Source organism: Aureobasidium melanogenum (genome assembly GCF_000721775.1).
Source record: "Aureobasidium melanogenum CBS 110374 unplaced genomic scaffold scaffold_37, whole genome shotgun sequence".
Lineage (NCBI taxonomy): Eukaryota > Fungi > Ascomycota > Dothideomycetes > Dothideales > Saccotheciaceae > Aureobasidium > Aureobasidium melanogenum.
In genome coordinates, this window is record NW_024470089.1 from 83,943 (window position 1) to 102,700 (window position 18,758).

General features: G+C 50.0%; 8 protein-coding genes across 8 annotated transcripts; 5 read left to right on the top strand and 3 right to left on the bottom strand.

The window, feature by feature from the left end:
• Positions 1-479: 479 nt before the first annotated feature.
• On the top strand, positions 480-2,225 carry M437DRAFT_60262 (uncharacterized protein; the record flags this gene model as incomplete). The annotated part of the gene is made up of 2 exons (XM_041023724.1): positions 480-2,057; positions 2,106-2,225. The coding sequence occupies 2 exons, from the start codon at positions 480-482 to the stop codon at positions 2,223-2,225; spliced, it is 1,698 nt and encodes a 565-aa protein (XP_040875131.1).
• A 738-nt stretch (positions 2,226-2,963) lies between these two features.
• Positions 2,964-3,626, top strand: M437DRAFT_70284 (thioesterase family protein; the record flags this gene model as incomplete). The annotated part of the gene is made up of 1 exon (XM_041025429.1): positions 2,964-3,626. The coding sequence occupies one exon, from the start codon at positions 2,964-2,966 to the stop codon at positions 3,624-3,626; it is 663 nt and encodes a 220-aa protein (XP_040875132.1).
• A 318-nt stretch (positions 3,627-3,944) lies between these two features.
• M437DRAFT_79309 (UBC-like protein) lies at positions 3,945-4,591 on the bottom strand (the record flags this gene model as incomplete). The annotated part of the gene is made up of 5 exons (XM_041027151.1): positions 3,945-4,005; positions 4,061-4,140; positions 4,199-4,324; positions 4,384-4,463; positions 4,522-4,591. The coding sequence occupies 5 exons, from the start codon at positions 4,589-4,591 to the stop codon at positions 3,945-3,947; spliced, it is 417 nt and encodes a 138-aa protein (XP_040875133.1).
• Positions 4,592-4,956: 365 nt separating this feature from the next.
• M437DRAFT_60160 (uncharacterized protein) lies at positions 4,957-10,081 on the top strand (the record flags this gene model as incomplete). The annotated part of the gene is made up of 5 exons (XM_041023703.1): positions 4,957-5,034; positions 5,087-5,153; positions 5,202-5,673; positions 5,716-8,053; positions 8,102-10,081. 5 exons carry the CDS (start codon positions 4,957-4,959, stop codon positions 10,079-10,081), a joined length of 4,935 nt encoding a protein of 1,644 aa, XP_040875134.1.
• Positions 10,082-10,261: 180 nt separating this feature from the next.
• Positions 10,262-10,578, bottom strand: M437DRAFT_60205 (uncharacterized protein; the record flags this gene model as incomplete). Its single annotated transcript, XM_041023709.1, has 2 exons — positions 10,262-10,294; positions 10,351-10,578. Coding segments are annotated over 2 exons (261 nt in total), but the record flags the coding sequence as incomplete, so codon positions are not given.
• Positions 10,579-11,853: 1,275 nt separating this feature from the next.
• Positions 11,854-13,898, top strand: M437DRAFT_60206 (MFS general substrate transporter; the record flags this gene model as incomplete). The annotated part of the gene is made up of 4 exons (XM_041023710.1): positions 11,854-12,320; positions 12,373-12,537; positions 12,588-13,149; positions 13,197-13,898. The coding sequence occupies 4 exons, from the start codon at positions 11,854-11,856 to the stop codon at positions 13,896-13,898; spliced, it is 1,896 nt and encodes a 631-aa protein (XP_040875136.1).
• A 597-nt stretch (positions 13,899-14,495) lies between these two features.
• M437DRAFT_88937 (putative major facilitator superfamily transporter) lies at positions 14,496-16,493 on the top strand (the record flags this gene model as incomplete). Its single annotated transcript, XM_041028929.1, has 6 exons — positions 14,496-14,778; positions 14,846-14,860; positions 14,908-15,291; positions 15,339-15,352; positions 15,404-15,780; positions 15,830-16,493. 6 exons carry the CDS (start codon positions 14,496-14,498, stop codon positions 16,491-16,493), a joined length of 1,737 nt encoding a protein of 578 aa, XP_040875137.1.
• A 98-nt stretch (positions 16,494-16,591) lies between these two features.
• On the bottom strand, positions 16,592-18,262 carry M437DRAFT_79314 (uncharacterized protein; the record flags this gene model as incomplete). Its single annotated transcript, XM_041027152.1, has 1 exon — positions 16,592-18,262. One exon carries the CDS (start codon positions 18,260-18,262, stop codon positions 16,592-16,594), a length of 1,671 nt encoding a protein of 556 aa, XP_040875138.1.
• Positions 18,263-18,758: the final 496 nt, after the last annotated feature.

The window sequence follows — 18,758 nt, forward strand, 5'->3', positions numbered from 1 at the left end:
CGTGGTTGTTGATCCGGAGGTGCTGCTGTGTGGGGAGGAATTGAACGTTTCTTGACGTGGCTTATCTCCTCTCTGATTTTGGAACATGTGTATCACGGCCTCTGGTCCGACCTTGTTCCGCAATCGATGCACGAGATGGCCTTTTTCCCGCTGTTGTCGGTCACACAAGCTCAGCGCGATTCCATTACCGACGATAATACGCAATTCCATCAGCCTGCATCATAACGAATCACTTCACAGATCCTGTCAAGTCAATCACGTCGACCTCTCATTTTGACTGTCGCTGCCTGGCATGTTGATGCAATGTGCATCTCCCTGGCTTGAAGGGACGTTTTTGTGCAACATGCTGCCTGAAACTCACTTCTAGAGATGAGATCCAGGCAGCGGTAGCTGCAAAGCTCGAATCCAATATCAGAATGAATGGTATAAGTATCAGTGCTCAAAACTCGAAAGTGACCATGAACAACCAATTCATCACGATGTCAGAACAACAACTTCTCGGTGCGTTCTCCTCGGCTCTGGGAGACGCTGACAATGAGAGCACATTCGCTTGTGGGGGACACATTCCGGTCATTCTCAGTCCATCAAACCTTTCTGAGAACAGCAGAAACGATATTAAATCTCAAGTCTACGATCAAGTCATCACGACCAAACGGGTCACGATTCGCTATGGGCCCTATGGCCAGGGCGAAATCCTGAGGCTTCCAACCAATACAACCAACGACCCAGCATTTCTGAACCTCATCAGTACGTGTGAGCCCGCTACTTTCGGTCGCGGTGGCAAGGATGTGTATGATGAACAGTATCGCAAAGCAATCAAGTTGGATACAGACGACTTTCTTACTGATTTCAGCCCTTACGAAACTGGCATCATCGACATTGTTCAACAGCTTCTGATGCCGTCGGTCAAGCGCAAAGTGACAGAAACAGTTCCTGGAGAGTTGCAGGAGATTACGCCCGCCATCAATGCCGACGCCGAACTCCTTCATGCTGCGGTGGAGGGATCTTCAGAACTTGACTCGATGACCCTCACAGAGATACTAACCTCACGTTCGCCTGAGCACCTTTCCTCGATCATGAAGTTGTACATGACGAGATACCAGCAAGGTCTTGACGAAGTCCTGGAACAAAGGCTTGAGGGCGCCGACCTGGTCCTTCTGGACATACTGGCAGAAGCTCATTCATCAGATGACGAAGGTGACGACAGCACTCAGTCTGCTGAGATGAGCTTGGGGATTAGAGCTGAACTTTACAAGCTCAACATCTACAGCAGACCTTCCGGTAAATTCAAAGCGCACGTAGATACTCCCCGGAGCGAGACTCAAATTGGCAGTCTCGTTGTGTGCTTGCCCTCTGAGTTCGAGGGCGGCGTTCTGTCTGTTTCTCATCAGGCAAACACTGTTAAATTCGACTGGTCGGCGTCTTCCTCGACTAATCACATGCCATGCATCCAATGGGCAGCATTCTATTCTGATTGCTCTCACGAGGTACAGGAAGTCACTGCTGGTCACCGTGTCACCTTGACTTACGACTTGTATGCTTCGCGCGGGAGTGGCTCTCTGGCTGGAAAGAAGCACAGCATGGATGCTGCACGCCTTCCAACGTACCAACCACTTGTCGATCTTCTCAGATCTTGTACTTTCATGGTTGAGGGCGGATCCATGGCGATTGGACTTGCCCATGCTTATCCTTATACACACGCACTCTTGCATCGACATTTGCCCGGGGCTCTTAAAGGAGCAGACATGATGCTTTACGAGGTCTTACTGGCATTGAATCTCCGCGCTGAGTTAGTCCGTGTGATGGACCTCTCTGAGGAGTATGCCGACATGCGTGACCGTGACGCTCAATTCCATAACAGCGATGCAAGTGATAATGAGTCTTGTGACGGAGCAAGCGGGGACACCTTCTACCAGCTTGGATTCGAGCCGATGAAAATTTCCGATGAGATGATAGAGAATTATGACTTGGTGGAAAAGATTGGATGGGATCGTCTCGGACCTGTGCTTTGGATCAGACATCCTCGGGACTCTCAACTAGAGATGGCGTATCTCGCAGTAAGTCTATAGCTAGTGATCAATGTACCATGGCTGATATGCAAACAGTACGGAAACGAAGCATCCATGGTGACTAAATACAGCAGTGCTGCTATCGTTGTCAGCGTTCCCACCCTGCAACAGAGGTTACGCATGCTTGCAAATAATGCCATGGGGCTATCGACTTGAACAATTCGCTGTGTGTCGGTGAATAGTAGGTGCGACTTCGAGATGGAACTCAGGAGGACAACTTGGTTCGACAGGAGGAAGTACGTTGCGATTCGTTACAGATTCCAGTATTTTCAGCCATACTATGTCGTTCCCCTCTAGACTGCTGCCTCCAGAGTTCATAATCGACGAGCAACGTCTTGTTGGTGGTAACGGCGATGTTTCGAGAAGGTTTCGAGAAGGGTCCTCGTTCGCTTCGCTCTCGCAAAGGTTACTGCATTAGGAAGGGTCGGCCATCGGGATCCCCAAGTTGCGGCTGCCGGAGCGTTGGACCTCGGACGAACTGGTCTTGGCCTTGGACAATTTCAAAGCAATACCGCAAGGCACATCTCAACTCGGTGTCGGCACTGGTTGGCAAACAAAGTTCTTTGAAATTCGTCACAAGCCGAAATGACAATGGCCACGGGTTCAGGAGCGGCTCTTGCTCGGCGGGCTCTCTGGGGTGCCGGCAAGCATTGTATATATAGAGCCCGCCAGCCCGCAATTCAGAAGCGCTATCAGACCATTCAATCTGGTGAGTGCTATCTTACTTGATCCCTTGCATTGCACTTGACTGATCTCCGTGTCTCTGAAGCTCCTTCTACCACACCTGCTCTCAACAATCCTTCAGATCCGACACCTCCCCCTCCTCGCTCTCGAACCTCTCGTATCCTCGGCGCAACCGCTCTGTTCGTAGTCGCAACAGCCGCCGGTCTAGCAATGTCTGTTGCTCCTGCCATCGAGACAGCCAATGGCTTCCTCACACCTCCTACCAATGCCGAGACACTCTCCTTGTTCGTGCCTGCCAGCCCCGAAGCCGAAGAGATCAACAAGCGCCTTACATCAAACCCTCTTGCCGAGTCTCTACGCGCAAATCCACAATGGAACGAGTCTAGACCGCATCTGAAGATTCCTGCCAACATGAGATCGCATAACCTGACAGCGGGTACCTTGCAAGGAGACGACATGCTTGCCTCGCCGCCTCTCACTTTTGCAAACACAAAGACTGAGCTGCCCTCGATTGTGCAGATTGCCCACCTCGGCGAAAAGTTGTGCGGACACCCTACAATCATTCACGGAGGTATGCTCGCTACTCTTCTGGACGAAGGTCTTGCTCGTGCCTGTTTCCCTGCTCTGCCCAACAAGGTGGGCGTCACGGCGAGCTTGAACATCACATACAAAAAGCCCTGCCCGTCGAACAGCTTCATTGTGCTCAGAGCAGAGACTACCAAGGTCGATGGCAGAAAAGCATGGGTCAAGGGCTGTATCGAGCTTTTGGGCGACGGTGTCGAAGAGGGCGAGCATTTGGTCGAGGCTGAGGCCTTGTTCATCGAGCCCAGGGGTGCAAAGAACATGGCTAGACTCTACTCAGACGATGAGTGATGGATATCTTCTACGACAGTTTGATATAAAGTTCGGAGCCTGGAGTTCTGGGATACATTTGAGAGCACTAGGAGCCTTTTATTTGCAAGCGATTGATCAGCGGTTCACCCATCGTAGACAAAGATACCAACGCAGAGTTGAGATATGTATATATTCAGAACGTTCTCTTGATGCGCCGAGCGCCAATGCTATGCCAGTAGAAGTATGGAACAGAAGAGTGAATCATGTTGAACGTCATGTCGTTGGTTGGGTACGTTGTGCCCAAAGAAGTATTCATTTTCGTCAAGAGCTGTGGAACAAGAAGTGCGTAGTGGCCATCTAGAAGTTGGTGCCCTCCGGAGGCTGCGGCAGCTTCTTGTGTGCGGGCGCGGCCATAAATCTGCAACAGTATTAGAGGTCGGAAGTGGTATGTTCGACTGTAGTGGCAAGCTTGCCTTCTGATTTCGATCAAGATGGTTTCCATGGTGAAGTCACGCTTCCACTGGCTCAGGCTGGGAAGCTTGGAAAGGTCGACCTGGTGCGTTTTGTCTCAGCAAGCATATCACAAATGTCCATCTTTTACAAAGCCATACCCTGCCGTTTCTCTGATCCACACAAGGAAGGTTGACCTTTGAGATGAAGGTAACCTCAGGAGGGACGTCGGGGTAGTTTTCGCCGCAGCGGATCTTCAGACTGTAGATACGGTTCTCGTGCACGCTCTGTCGGGTAGCCTGTCAATGCCTGTTCTGTTTGGTGCGGAAGGAGTGGGGTCATGTACATGAGGAGGACCGAGGATGGTGCCGTTCCAGTTGGTCATGAGGAGGTCATCGCCGTCGTCGAGACCGTATGAGCATGCCTCTGAAGCTGTGTCAGTCACTTTGCCTCAAGCACTATTGAATGTCCTTGTCGTCCGTACCAGCGCCGAGACCCTTCTCGCCCTTCTCGAGCTCCTCCAGTAAGCGGAAGTTACGGGGGACTTTGGCCATGTTGTTTTGCAGACGATCGTTGTGAGTGGAAAGTTTCAGATTGCGGATGTGGCAGATTTGAAGTAGTGTAAAAGACGGAGCAAAGGTGTAGAAGTAGTGATTATGTTCACAAGATGGACATCAACAGAGCAATCATCAGCGTCACAAGCACCAACGTCGCATGCCCACATGTTTGTCGTCTTGGCAAACTCCTGCCCGAAACCACTCGTGTCCTCCGCTTCAGTATCCCTTTGGATAGTCTCTTTTTACCACGTGTACTGCTCTTTCAATTCTGATTTATCGCTTTATTCCCATTTGTCATCATCTTGGGCTAAGTATTGATTGAACTTAGAATGATTCTTCGTACCATTTGAAAATAGAGAGGTATGAGCGGACAAGCTCTCCAGGCCGAATTAACGAGCCTCGCTCAAGAGGCCAAACGAAAGAACCCTGAAATTCGTACTGTATGTTTGTTCTGGTTGTGTGCTCTTGAAACATTGTTCTGATGCGGTATAGGCTGCAGAGAAGTCATTACAAGATCTCAAATCTCTGCCTTCAACTTCAGAACAACAACTGGCTGCTGGTGAGATGCACCTGCTTCAACCCTGCCGCGCTCGCTAACGGACAAGAGATCTGAGTAGACGACCGACTTTCATTGATCCTTTTCTGCTTGCTTGCAACACTCAAAATGCCAAGTACGCCGGCAGTGCTACTGTATGTCTACAGCGCCTCGTTATAATTCGAGGTCTACCAAAATCACGACTAAAAGATGTCTTAAACGCTTTCAACGCTTGTACTTCGCTCGGTCTGGATATCCAACTCAAAGTCTTGCAGGCTCTCCCAGCTCTTGCCCAAAATTATGCAGATGACCTGAAAGGAGATCATCTTGCTGCTGCCTTGCAAGTCTGTGCAGCCCTGCAAAATGTCAAGGCCGCCACAGTAAGTGGTGTAGCTGCTGCTACTCTTCAACAACTCGTTGTGTCAGTATTTGACAGGGTTGCCGCTGAGGACGAAGCTGGTGACAAGATCCCAATCGCAACTAGGATATCTGGTGGAGATGGCCCGATCCCACTGAGAGAAGCTGCTTATGATGCTTATCGCGTGTTCCTTGATATTTGCTTTGCTACAGAAGGCCAGAACACAAGATTCGTGCGTTTCTCTGGACTCTCGGCAGCTTCTGGTTTAGAACTTATGGGCTCATGCCTCGGCAGCCACCCTAAGATATTCGCCTCACATCCCGAGCAAGCAAGCATCCTTCGAACAGTCGTCATGCCACATCTGATTCGGGTCATCTCAGAGCGTCAAGCATTCGGCGTCACTCTCCGAGCTCTTCGAGTTGCATCCTTCATCATCCGCCGTCACCTTCAGGCTATGCCCGATGAGTGTGAGGTGGTTTTAGGCTTGTTGACCCATATGATAGACTCGGAAGCGACAGCCTCGAAACGTGCTATGTGTATGGAAGTTTTTCGTCTTGTCTATACCGAGCCTGGTCTGGCTGTGCAGATCTACCTGCAGTTTGATGCGAAAGATGGCAAAAAGTCGATTGTCCGAGACAACATTGCTTCCTTCGTCAAAATCTCCACAGAAAAGCCCTCCGTCATCGGGTTGGGTCAACATTCAAGTGCTCCTACCGACCAAGCGAGAGATACTATCGCTGAGCAGGTTGCAATGGAAGCTGCGGGTGGCGTCGCTGGTGTGATTGCTCCTTCCTCACATATGGCAGATGCCAATGTCTCAGGGATCAGTACGCGATGGAGCGTGCCCAAGACCCAATGCATGGACCAGCTTGACAAAACAGATCCTCCAGCTCTGCCGGAAACATATATCTACAGTCTTGTTCTTGAGTGTCTCAATGGCTTATCTGAGAGCTTGGCTAAGGTAGTGCTCCCGTTGACCGTTCAGCAACATACGAATGATGAAGAGCAAGAGTCGGATGGCGATGCTGAAGATCAAGAACGCAACTCGAGTCCTCAAAAGACAAGAAACAGAAAAAAGAGGTCACAGTCATACCGATCCCGAACTGTACCACTCAATCCGCTTTCTACGGATGAGAGTGTACAAGCTGTTCGTATTAGAGCCATTGCACAGCTTGTGGAGCAGTGTTGGCCTGCCTTACTTGCAACATATTCGACTTTCCTGAACGCGTCTCTAGACAACGATTACTACCGAGCACTTATCAGGTCATATCAAAGATTTGTACAGGTCTCTGGTCTTCTTAGATTGTCTACCTCGCGAGACGCTTTCTTGACCACTCTGGGCAAAGCTGCGGTTCCTCCAAGCATCGTAACGTCCAGCATATCCACCGTCTCATCGCCGACGGCGGAGACTTCTGGAATATATTCCAACAACAAAGGTTTGCTAAGTGTGGAGAGCTTTTCAACTCAGGCATCGGCAAATGATAGATCGAGACGAACATCATATGATCCATCATCGAAGCCCACATTGTCCACACGCAATCTTCTTTGCCTGAGAGCCCTTCTCAATGTTGCTATTGCCATTGGTCCGACCTTGGAGTCTTCATTCAACATCGTCTTTGAAACGCTCCTCCAAGCTGGGGTTGTTCTTAACGCTTCTCAAGCAAAATCGACAGCCATTGGCCCAGAAGTTGCAGCTGTGGAAGGCGCGGTTTTTCGTCTCTTGGAGAGCACAGCGGATTATCCGAACGAAGCCTTCCTCCATGTGCTCACAACTCTCTGCAGGCTGCTGGACGGGAAAACTGAGGCTGGAACACCGTCTCCCTCTCAAACAAAGCCTCCAAGTGCCGCGCGTAGGATATCCAGCCTGCCTGGTATCACGACAGATATTGCACTCTCTACTCAAGATTACATGTTCGTGTTGACGAGGATTAATGATCTGGCAGAGCACAATATCTCAAGATTTGCAAGTTATACGGCTTCAGAAAGTGGATGGACAATTCTAGTCGATCGCCTTGTGGATCTGAGCATTACTACAAGCATCCCAGATGATGCTCGCCGTCTTGCTACTGACATTCTGGCCCGGTGCTCCGTTGCAGTCGCCGAGGCAAGTACATCTGAGGAACCGGAGGATGCAGCACTTGCTCAAAAGATGGTTCTTTCATCTTTACATCTGCTTATTCATCAAGTTTATGAACAAGGCGGTGATCTTGGCAATGTCGATATCGACATACACAACAGAATCCTTGACTCTGTCAGAGCTGTGCTTGAGAAGTCTGGAGAGGCTCTCACTGCTGGTTGGGAAACCATTCTTGCCATCATAGGTAGCGTCTTTAATACTAACGACGCTGAAGAACAACAACAACATGACGGACAAAATAGAAGAGAAGGCTGGCTAAGGTTATCAAGTCAGTTTGTTGCTCCATATCTAGGTCGATCAGCATTCGGTGTGATGCAGTTGGTTTGCTCCGACTTCCTCGCACCACTTCCGCAGACATGTCTGAGTCCACTAGTGGAGATTTTGTTCCGTTTTGCTTCTCAAACCTCCGACCTCAATATCTCTCTCACGGTAAGTTGTTCATAACCAGTCGAAGTTGTTCATACTGATATTACTCAGGCTATCACATTGTTTTGGGATGTGTCCGACTTCCTTGTTAAACAGCAAGTGGTCTCAAAACTCAATGAGCTTACCAGTGGTATCACTGAAGAGCGATTGGTTCTGGGACATGAACGAATTGTGATTAGAAGCAAAGAATCCCGGCCTGCCCAATGGGTGCTGCTCATGTATCGACTCACGGACGTCATCGCTGATGAGCGTTTGGAAGTCAGAAACAGTGCATTCCAGACACTTCTCAGGATCTTCAAGAACCACAGTGTTGACTTCTCAAACCCGGCCTGGCAGTTGGCTATCGAAACACTCTTGTTCAAGGTTCTTCGGGAGAATGTCGAACAGCAAAGAATCCTTCGTTCGAGCAAGGCATCATCTTCAGACGTCATCATTGGCCTCAATTCCACTTCGAGTGAGATCATCGGCGACATCACCAGTCTACTTGTCGGACAATTTGAACAGATGGCCTCACTCGATGCGTTTGATCGATTGTGGTCAGATTTGATGGAAATCTTCGAAGCTCTTTTGTCCTTCCACTCGTCAGTCATCAACGCACCCGTGTATGATGGTCTCAGCACTTTGCTAGGGGCGTTTAGGTCTGACCATTATAAGTCACATCAGGCAGTGTCGCGCACAGAACTTCTGTGGTCGTCTGCTGTGCCCGACTGTTCAGCAGATTTCAAAGGCCAGACTGCTGAACAGGACCAATACGTTGCGTACGTGAACTGCGGAAGAAGCATCTATGGTCTCAATGAGAAGAACGCCTCACAGGATCAACTTGACAAGTTGGTTCAGAACATGATTGTTTGTGTCAAATCCTCGACTGGAGCAGCTTACAGCTCTGATGTCAACAATCTCACTATGCTCCAGCAGAAGGTTCTTGAGCATCTGCAAGCGCTGCATGGTAACATCGACCTCGTTTCTTCGACTCTCGTCAATGCGGCCTCACAATTAGTGTCGTTACCGTTTACATCACAAGAAAAGCCCAAGACAAACCTCACATTCGTTGCCTTGTCAAAAGCAAGCATGGACTGGCTAGTTGAGTTGATTGCGAAAGATTTGTCAAGGCCAGAAGTGTTCCAATCTGGGGCTGTAGCGAAAGCTTTGGAGGATCTGGCGACACCAATTGGCCTCAAGTATCGCTGGACGCAACCTGGCAAAGCACCGGCACTGTGGCAAAAGGCAAGCTCTGCATCGTTGTCTATCATCAGCAAGACGCTAGCCCAAATGGGAGAGCTCAATATTGAGAGCGAGATGAAAACACGCATCTGGACAGCTATTGTCAACATTGCTCATGCCGTTATGCATGCAGATATTGATGAAGCATCGCCACAGCCGACATTCGAGACTGTCGAGAAGGACGAAATTTTCGACTGTGAGATCATGCGACAACTTAAAGCCATGATCACACCGGTCCTCGACTCAGCAGATATCCCCGATGCAATTCGGCAAACGTATATGTCTTCACTGTTCGATGCATCGCTCATCCATTCCGGGGAGCGCGGAGACATCCCTCAAGGTATCCACCGACTCGACAATGTTCATGCATTACGCTTGGGTCGAGTCCGTGACCCAGAGCCAAGTTTGAGGGAGGATATGGCGTATTTGTGCTTCAAGGAGCTGATCTTCTTGGTTGGCAACCACAGCGGAGGCCAAGTCAAACTTGCGCAAGCCGCAACTTCCTGTCTGGTTCTGCGCTTCGCGCTTCCTCTAAAGGCCTACATTGTGGACCAACCTCTTCGTGGTTCGCTGCCGCAGCCACTGTCGCAACTTGAGGAGTTGCTCTTCTGCTTGACTGAAGTCGAAAAGCTACAAGGCCTGTCAGATAGCACGGGCAACGCAGATGGTGCTAGCCAGGCTGGTCACCAAGCACACTTGGAGATGCTCTTCCCTCTGGTGGTCAAGGCAGTCAATGTAGCTGGCGACAAGCGCTATGGCAATAAGAAGGTCTTGGCTTTACTGGAGAGAGTTCTGATAGCCCTCAGGTAGTATACTTTAGACATCTAGACGCAGAGGAATTGTCGTAAGACTACCAGCTAATGAATGGTCAAAAGTGGTGATACATTAGATTGAGTATATGTAGAGCCTCAATAATTCGTGACTTTCACGGGCACTATGGCCATCAAACCATCAGACCACGTATCACTTCATATCCAACTCCATGTTGGTTTAGGCACCTCCTTCACGCTTAGCGTACTCCTCCTGTAAAGTATGTCAGTGTCTTTGTAGCGTCGTGACACAACGCTGAGGATGCATACCTCCATTCTCTCCTCGTAGAGCTTCTCCGCCGCTTTCTCAGCATCTCCCTGGGCACCGCCCATGGCACCTCCAGCCAGATCCGAGCTATGTGTGGCGCCGAGCGAGCTGTCTTGTGTGCTGACGTCGGCAGCAGGGACGGAGTCTGTAGTAACCTCTGCCGTCTCGGAAGTCGAGGGCTTCTCGATAGGAGTGTTTGTTTGTTGAGGAAGACCCATTATTGTTGTGGTTTGTGTGATCTTTGAGAGGATTGAGATGGTTGTTGTGCTAGTGATTTGTGGTTAGAGAGATGGCTGCCTTGTACTTATTGTATGGGACAAGGCACTTCGACGCCACTGGATGACGAGGAATGGTGTGGCGGTGTGGCTGTGCAAGGTTGATTTTGCTGTCACGTGGTGTGGTAGCTTCTTCCATCGCATTCTTTCATCGTGCTTACGAGGTCTATTGGTGACTGTTGCTGTCTATCATGAGCAGAAAATGTAGGCAGTCATTGCTGTACTTCGTGGAGCTGGCGTTGTCTCGGTCTACCATACTCCTACCCATGTACTCGGAGTAAGTTCAACTCCGCGCTGATGTAGACGAGTCCACAAGGCCCAAGCATTATTCATCGGCGCCCTAGCGACGTGTCTATCTGACATTGGCTATCTATACAATCCTATAGATAAGGATCTGAGCGTGTATAGGCACACTAAAACTGCTTCATCCAGAAAGTTCTTCAGTAAGGCTGAGTCTTGACTCGAAAAAGTGCTTGACTCGAGAAGCTGTTACCCCAGGTTCTTGACCGAAAAGAGAAGAAAAGCTTGTCGATCGGGCGGCGTGTGCGTCCGCGATGCTTCTGTCATGGTGCGTTTCAGCAGTATGAAAGCTACGCAGCCATCTTTCGCTCTCGACCCGAATGCCTTGGTTAATTTGGCTGATTGCCTTGGCTATCGAAGCTGGCTTACAAGGCAAGCAACTGCCGAGTTCAGGAGGATGACAAGGCGTTGATGAAAGGCGCCGTAATTCAACCCTTTAGCTTCCCACCAAGGCTCGCAGGGCGTCTGAGCGGCGTCAGGGTTCAGAGAAAAGAGCGATCAAGCAAATTTGACGTAGGTGGTTGCTGGGCTGGTCAGGAATCCTAGACAAACAAAACAGCGATGGGCTGCTGCCAGCGCTCGTCTGACGCCCAGAAAAAAGCCCCGCTGGAACAGAAAAGCAAGCACACGCGAATGGGCAGGGGGGCAGAGAGTTCGATGATTTTCTATTGATCAGCAAAACCTGACGAGTCCTTCGTGATCGCGAATTATTGGAGTAGGAGTCCAGGCAGTCAAGATTTACCGTGACTGCCGCTTCTTCTGACCGTTTGTGGCTCCACTTCTGTTGGTCTGTCTGCCCCGTGCTCGAGCATTTCATCTCATTTATTGATCTGACGCCGCTGCTGATATTGTTGCCTCTGACTCTTTTCTATTCTTCCTTGTACACCTATTCGAATTTTTCCGGGCTCCGAGGCTGGTCGACCTGCCATTATGAACGCCCAAGATAGGTTCATGGCCGATAATGAGCGCGATGCCTCACCTGACAGATTCGGTCCCATTGAACGCCATGAATCCCACGAATCACCTGTAGCAACAAGACGACGCTCTTCTGTATCATCACAATCTGGACACTCGGTTAGGATGCAAGAGATGGGTAGAAGCATCTCCAGGGTTGAGACACAACACGAGAATGAGGCAGATCTTGAAAGGCATCCCACAGCATTGAGCAGAATCCAGACTGGCAGAAGTCAGCACAGCGCCACTGTTGGAGCAAGCGGCACAGAGGGCTCAGGATTTGGTGTCTTCCGCACAAGATCGTCCAAGGCAAGCAAACCCTTGCCTGCTTTTGGTGGTGGCAAGCCTTATCCTCCCCCTCTGCCAGAAAGAGAAGAATATGTAGTAGAATTTGATGGTCCCAATGATCCAATGCATGCTCAGAACTGGCCTTTCAAGAAGAAGTGAGTTCCATATGACTAGAATGTGACTACAACGTACTGACCCCTCTTCCAGGCTTCCTGTCGCTGCTTCGCTAGGCTTTGTTACTTTGACTGCTGCATTTGGCTCATCCATCTTCTCCTCTGCTACCGGTGCTGTCGCTCTCGAATACGGTGTCTCAAGAGAAGTTGGTATTCTTGGTATCTCGCTTTACGTTCTCGGATTTGCTACTGGCCCTATGTGAGTTCCCATCTGTCTAGGAACCAACACATTTTGCTAACAATTCTCAGTCTTTGGGCCCCCATGTCAGAACTCTACGGTCGCCGCGTTCCTCTTCTCATCGCTTCGTTTGGTTTCTCAATCTTCTCTATCGCTGTAGCTGTTGGAAAGGATCTTCAGACCATCCTCATCTGCAGATTCTTCGGTGGCTTCATGGGTGCCTGTCCGCTTACCGTCGTTGGAGCTGTATTTGCCGACATGTTCAACAACGCTCAAAGAGGTGTCGCCGTTACTGTCTTCAGTATTGCCGTCTTTTCTGGACCTCTACTCGCACCGTTCATCGGAGGCTTCATCACGACTTCATACCTCGGCTGGCGCTGGTGCGAATATATCACCGCCATTATGGGCTTCACTGGACTTGCTCTCCTGCTCTTCCTCCTCGAAGAGACATATCCACCTGTGATTCTTGTCAACAAGGCTGCTGAGCTTAGGCGCAGAACCAAGAACTGGGGTATTCACGCAAAGCAGGAAGAAATTGAAATCAATCTCCGCGAGCTGGTTGAGAAAAACTTGGGCAGACCCATGCGCATGCTTTTCACAGAGCCAATTGTGCTGCTATTGTCAATCTACATGGTATGTGCTTTTAGCCTATTTCACATGACCCGTGCTAATCGATTCAGGCGTTTGTATACGGTCTGCTTTATCTGTTCCTGACTTTCTACCCAATCGTTTTCCAACGAGTCCACGGAATGTCTCCTGGTGTCGGTGGATTGCCATACTTCGGTATGATCTTGGGTGAATTCTTCGCTGGTCTCTACATCGTTATCGACGTGCCATCATACAACCGCAAGCTGAAGGCGAACAACAACATCCCTATTCCGGAGTGGCGTCTTCCTCCAGTCATCATTGGTGGTGTACTCTTTGGCATTGGTTTGCTATGGTTCGGTTGGACTGGTTACCGTGAGGATATCCCCTGGATTGCTCCTACTCTAAGTGGACTGTTTACTGGATTCGGCATCATGTCCATCTTCCTCCAGTGTCTCAATTATTTGATCGACAGCTACTTGATGTTCGCTGCTTCCGCCATCGCTGCCAACACATTTTTGCGTTCGCTCTGCGGCGCAGGATTCCCTCTATTCGCTACCTACATGATCGACGGTATGGGCATTCAGTGGGCAGGTACTTTGCTGGGCTGCTTTGCCTTCTTACTCGTCCCTCTGCCCATTCTCTTCTACCTGAAAGGCGCTCAGATCAGAGGCAAGAGTAATTTTGCACCTACTTTCCCTATTGCCAACAAGGCATCAGCCAACCCAGATGATGAGCCCGTCTCTTCTGGTAATAGCATTTCCGATGCTCCGAAAGACGTTGAGAAACAAGCATAAGAGTCTTTTCTTGTCTTGTCAAGATTTCTTTTTGGCCCTTTTGATTTTCTTGGAGCCGCATTTCAGAGCATAGCGTCAGGAGCTGGTGTTTGATAATATTCTGCGTTATACCTATGATTCTACATTTTAATTGACCTTCTCAGTCCATATAGACCATTTTGCTTATTCTTTGCATATGCAGTCATCCATACGTACCCAATCACGACCCTTTGCGACGTTACCTGTCAGATGTGCATGGTCTTGCCTTGGCGCATGAAACATTGCGACCGGTGTGATCACTTCTACGAAGACAGATCTGCAGTAATCTACACTGTCCATCTGATGGTCTCGTAAAGTCATTTGCGAGTATCCTGGGATTGGCTCGCTTATACCTGGGATTGAGTTATACTTCCGTACCTCGTATAATTGTACCGTTGCGCCATAGCAACTGGCCGCGAGTCGAGAACTGCCCACGAACAGGCGTTGATCGGCTCCTACGCAACGAGATTGAGGAGCCGGAAACGTACATAATGGATGGTGCTCAGGTGGGGTGGGTTCGCTGCTCTTTCCTTACCGTCTCATTCGCGCGTCGTCGCGGCCATACCATTGGACGCCAACATGGGCCTCTTTCGCTCGCGCAAGAATAAGACTTCAGGGGAACCTAGCACTGTCCCACTCGAGGAATATGAGCAGGCAGACGAGTCGATGAGAAAAGCCGAGACTGTGGCTGCTGTCAGAGAAACCTCTTCGGTCGACAAGGGCACAGTATCAAAAGTAGAAGAAGCCAGCGCTGCTGCTCCTGAAGCCGAAGATGAATCAAAGTATCCCACCGGTCCAAAGCTTTGGTTGCTTGTACTGGGCCTCGCTCTTGCTATTTGGGTAATTGCGTTGGACAACTCAAGTATGGCCGTTCCTTCTAAGATATGACCGGTTGACGGAACTTGTGCTGACTTCACTCCTTCCTCTAGTCATCGCAACAGCAAGTAAGTCAGCCAGCATTGACAAAGAATTCGCCAACTTATTCAAACAGTTCCAAAAATCACGACTCAATGGCCCGATGCACTAAATGACGTCGGCTGGATCGGCTCTTCCTACTTGCTCACCACCACATCGCTGCAACCATCCTTCGGCAAGGTTTACACCTACTTCGATGTCAAATGGACCTATCTGTCGGCACTGATCATTTTCGAAGTCGGTTCAGTCATTTGTGCAGCAGCCAGTAGCTCCACAATGCTCATCGTTGGCCGAGCGGTTGCTGGTGTGGGAGCTGCTGCTCTCTTTTCTGGAGGCATGACTATCATTGGCTTCATCGCTCCTCTGCGGAAGCGTGCTATCTACATTGCATCGTTGTCTAGTATGTTTGGCATTGCCAGTGTGGTTGGACCTTTGTTAGGAGGTGTTTTTACTGATCATGGTATGTCACTCCTGCGATCGTTGTGTAATCAGGCTAACGGCTCCTAGCAACATGGAGATGGGTATGAGATTTGTTGGAAAGGCGTCTTTGTATTGTACTGATCCGCCTGCAGTGCTTCTGGATCAACCTTCCGTTTGGTGGCATTGGCCTTGCTACAGTATTTTTCTTCTTTGAGAACCCAGAAAGAAGACACACGAACATGACCTTCAAGGAAAAGATCAAACAGATTGACCTCCTGGGCGCCCTCTTCTTGATCTGTGCCATCGTCTGCCTGCTGCTCGCCCTGCAGTGGGGTGGTACAACATATCCGTGGAGTGACAGCAAGGTTTGGGGTTGTCTACTTGGCTTCGGATTGTTGATCTCGATCTTCATCGCTCTACAAATCAAGCTAGGAGATCGAGCTACTCTGCCACCTCGCATTCTGGTCAAGAACCGTACAGTCTTGGTCTCTGCACTTTACGCGGCTTTTTTCGCCATGGGAATATACACGTAAGTCAAACGCTAAGCCTCACAGGAAGGAGTGTTCTAATTGTTGTAGCCATATATTTTATCTGCCGTTCTACTTCCAAGCAGTAAAAGACACCTCGGCAGAAGGCTCTGGGATCAGATGTATCGCGTACCTCGTTTCTAACACGCTTGCTTCTGTTGTCGTTGGAGGCACCATCACTGTAATCGGCTATTACGCACCATTCATGTGGTTCGGAGCCGCTATCTTCACCGTCGGTGCTGGCATGCTCTATACTCTCCAAGTTGCCTCTCCTGCCGCCAAGTGGATAGGCTATCAACTGCTTGCTGGTATTGGTTCCGGCTCTGCGATCCAGATTCCGTTTATCGCTGTACAGGTGGTCTTGGATGAAAAGGACATGCCTTCGGGAAACGCCATTGCGATCTTCTTTAACAGCTTGGGAGGTGCCATCTCCATCTCGATTGCACAAAACATATTTGCCAACACGCTGGTCAAGGACATTATCAAGAATGCACCTGGAGTCAACCCAGCTGCTGTGGTCGCTGCTGGTGCTACGCATGTCAGAGAGGTAGTTTCGGCTGCGCAATTGCCAGGTGTATTGCAGGCATACAGTCATGCCGTGACGTCTGCGTTTGTCTTGCCTATTGCAACCAGCGGTCTGGCGTTTATTGTCAGCCTGTTCATCGAGTGGAAGAGTATCAAAGGCAAGAACATTATGGGTGGTGGAGCTGCTTGAGCATTGCGCTGCAATCAAACAGCATAGAAGTCGAGTCCGTCGTAAGCTGTCATCCAGCTTGAAAATATAATCTATAGTGAATCAAAACATTGCTCTGATTAACCAAGCGATGCTGGTGACGGCGGCACAGGGCTGTCCTGTCCTTGTCCATTTCGACTCTTACTTTGGCGTTCATGTCCCAAGATTGCTGTATCAATGTCCGTGCTATGCTCTCTGACGACGCCATCTTCCTCGTCTTGCTGTGATCTAGTTCGCGCTTCGAGCTCAATAGCTTCTTCCGGTGCCTCTCCCAGATCGGCGACAAATTTTGGAAAATGCGTTCTTGACGAGGCATGGTAGCCATATTTCTCTCTTGCCCAAGCGTGATACTGCACCAGACTCAGATTGTGGGCTACTCTCTCAGCATCCATCATTTTCAGAACCTTTTTGGTGGTTTCGGTCTTGTCTCCACCTACTTCGACGATCCGGCGCAGTGCAATGTCAATGATACAGCGACGCTTGAGGTAGATGTTGTACTCTGGCGTAGTGAATTGACGCCATGTGTTTCCGAATTTGTGGTTCAATTGCACAATCGATGGGAAAGTGGCATAGCCGTTATAGTTCAACTTTCCAGAGAACCACTCGGTCCAGAGTTTTTGTACTGATGGTGTGGAGCGTGACAGTACTGGAGGCGGCGGCGGATTGGGGTTATTCGGATCCCACTTTTTTGTTCCAGGAACGGGTACTGGTTTGTCTCGACGTTTCAACTCGAAGATGTATTGGTTGAGGGTGAATTGCATGTTTGTTCGTTCAGCGTCCATTTCTTCGCATACGGCAATCCAGATATCGCCAGTCGCGCCTGTGGAATTGGGACAACGAGCTTCGACACGGGCTTGGATCTCGTCAATAACAACGCGGCGCATGCTGTAGTAGACGCCTTCCTTGTTGTCCTTCCAGCGCCAGGCACTGCCATACTTGTGGTCCAGTTCGTTGATGGCAGGTTTTTCGGCAGAGCCAACAAAGAACTCGTGCCATAGCTGCATGACGCTTTCTACGCCTCTTTGCAGACGGTATTGTGGGGCATCTTCTGGATTTATATCGGCGGTTCCATTAGGTGTTGTTTGTGCGTTGGGTCCAAAGCCCGGAGTTGCCATCTGACGATGGCGTCGAGCCATGAAAGGGACGCGACGATTGCTGGTTGGGCCGACGATGGTGGGAGTGTCTGCGGCTTGAGCAGCTTCTTGAAAGAAAGTCTGCAAAGGATCATCCGGACGTGAAGAAGTGTTTGTATCTTGTTTGAGAGCAGTGATGGGTGGAGCCTGGGTTCGTCCATAGTACTGCTGGACTGCTGATTGATGGCGGTTTCCAAATTGGTACTGCTGCGTTGCGGGTTCTTGATCCCTGGCATCTTGTCGCTTCAGATCGGTGAGAGATGTTCCGATGCTTCTCTTCCACTCGTTGTGCATTTCATCTATTCGCGACTCCAGTCTAGCGAGCTTCTGGCTCAGGACGTCCAGCATGCGCATGGCCGCGCCGTTGACCAATTGCTGCATCTGAGCTTCCATCCGAGGCATCATAAGCTCGACAAGCCTGTCTGCAACATCTTTCTCCTCGGTCTGGGCATGGTTCTCCTGTGGCTTTTCCTCTCTTGCAATAGAGCTCTTGTCTCGTAGGCGCTTTGGGTGGGGTTCCACTAGCTCTTTCTCATCCTCGCTCGCACCAAAGTCGTCAAAAGCGTCCAGATCTTCCAAGTCGTCCAGCGTACGCTTCATCAGCAGTATTGGCGGCATCGTGTCGGTTCAGCCTCGAGAGGCCGGTCTACCAGTCATGCAATCGATTGCGTATGGCCTCTAAAAGAGCAGAGAGCAAGAGGCCTCGGAGCCTAGACCCTGACCGGTACCCTGCTTTGCCCTAGGCCGAGAGCCTGCGGTGCCCTGGCCAATCACAATCGACTTCCATACCATCACTTCCGAGAGCCTACCGTTCCTGACCTCGAGCTTTAGTCTATACTGTAAACGGCTCACGCCAACGTCTCTGACCGCAGAAACAAGACTCTACCTATCATTTGGTGTGGCTTCATAGCGCGTAAAAGCAGTTGGTCATTCAAGAAATTGCCCTCTCGCTAAAGTCCATCTGGCGGTTCCAGCGCTGAATGTTCTTATTTTTCTCGACACGCAGAGTATCACCCATACCCGCGGAACCTGTCTGCCCAAATGCTACAATATCGCCTTAATGACGCCTGTACTGCACTGACTTATGCTGTCTTACTCTTCACACTTGCGCCTT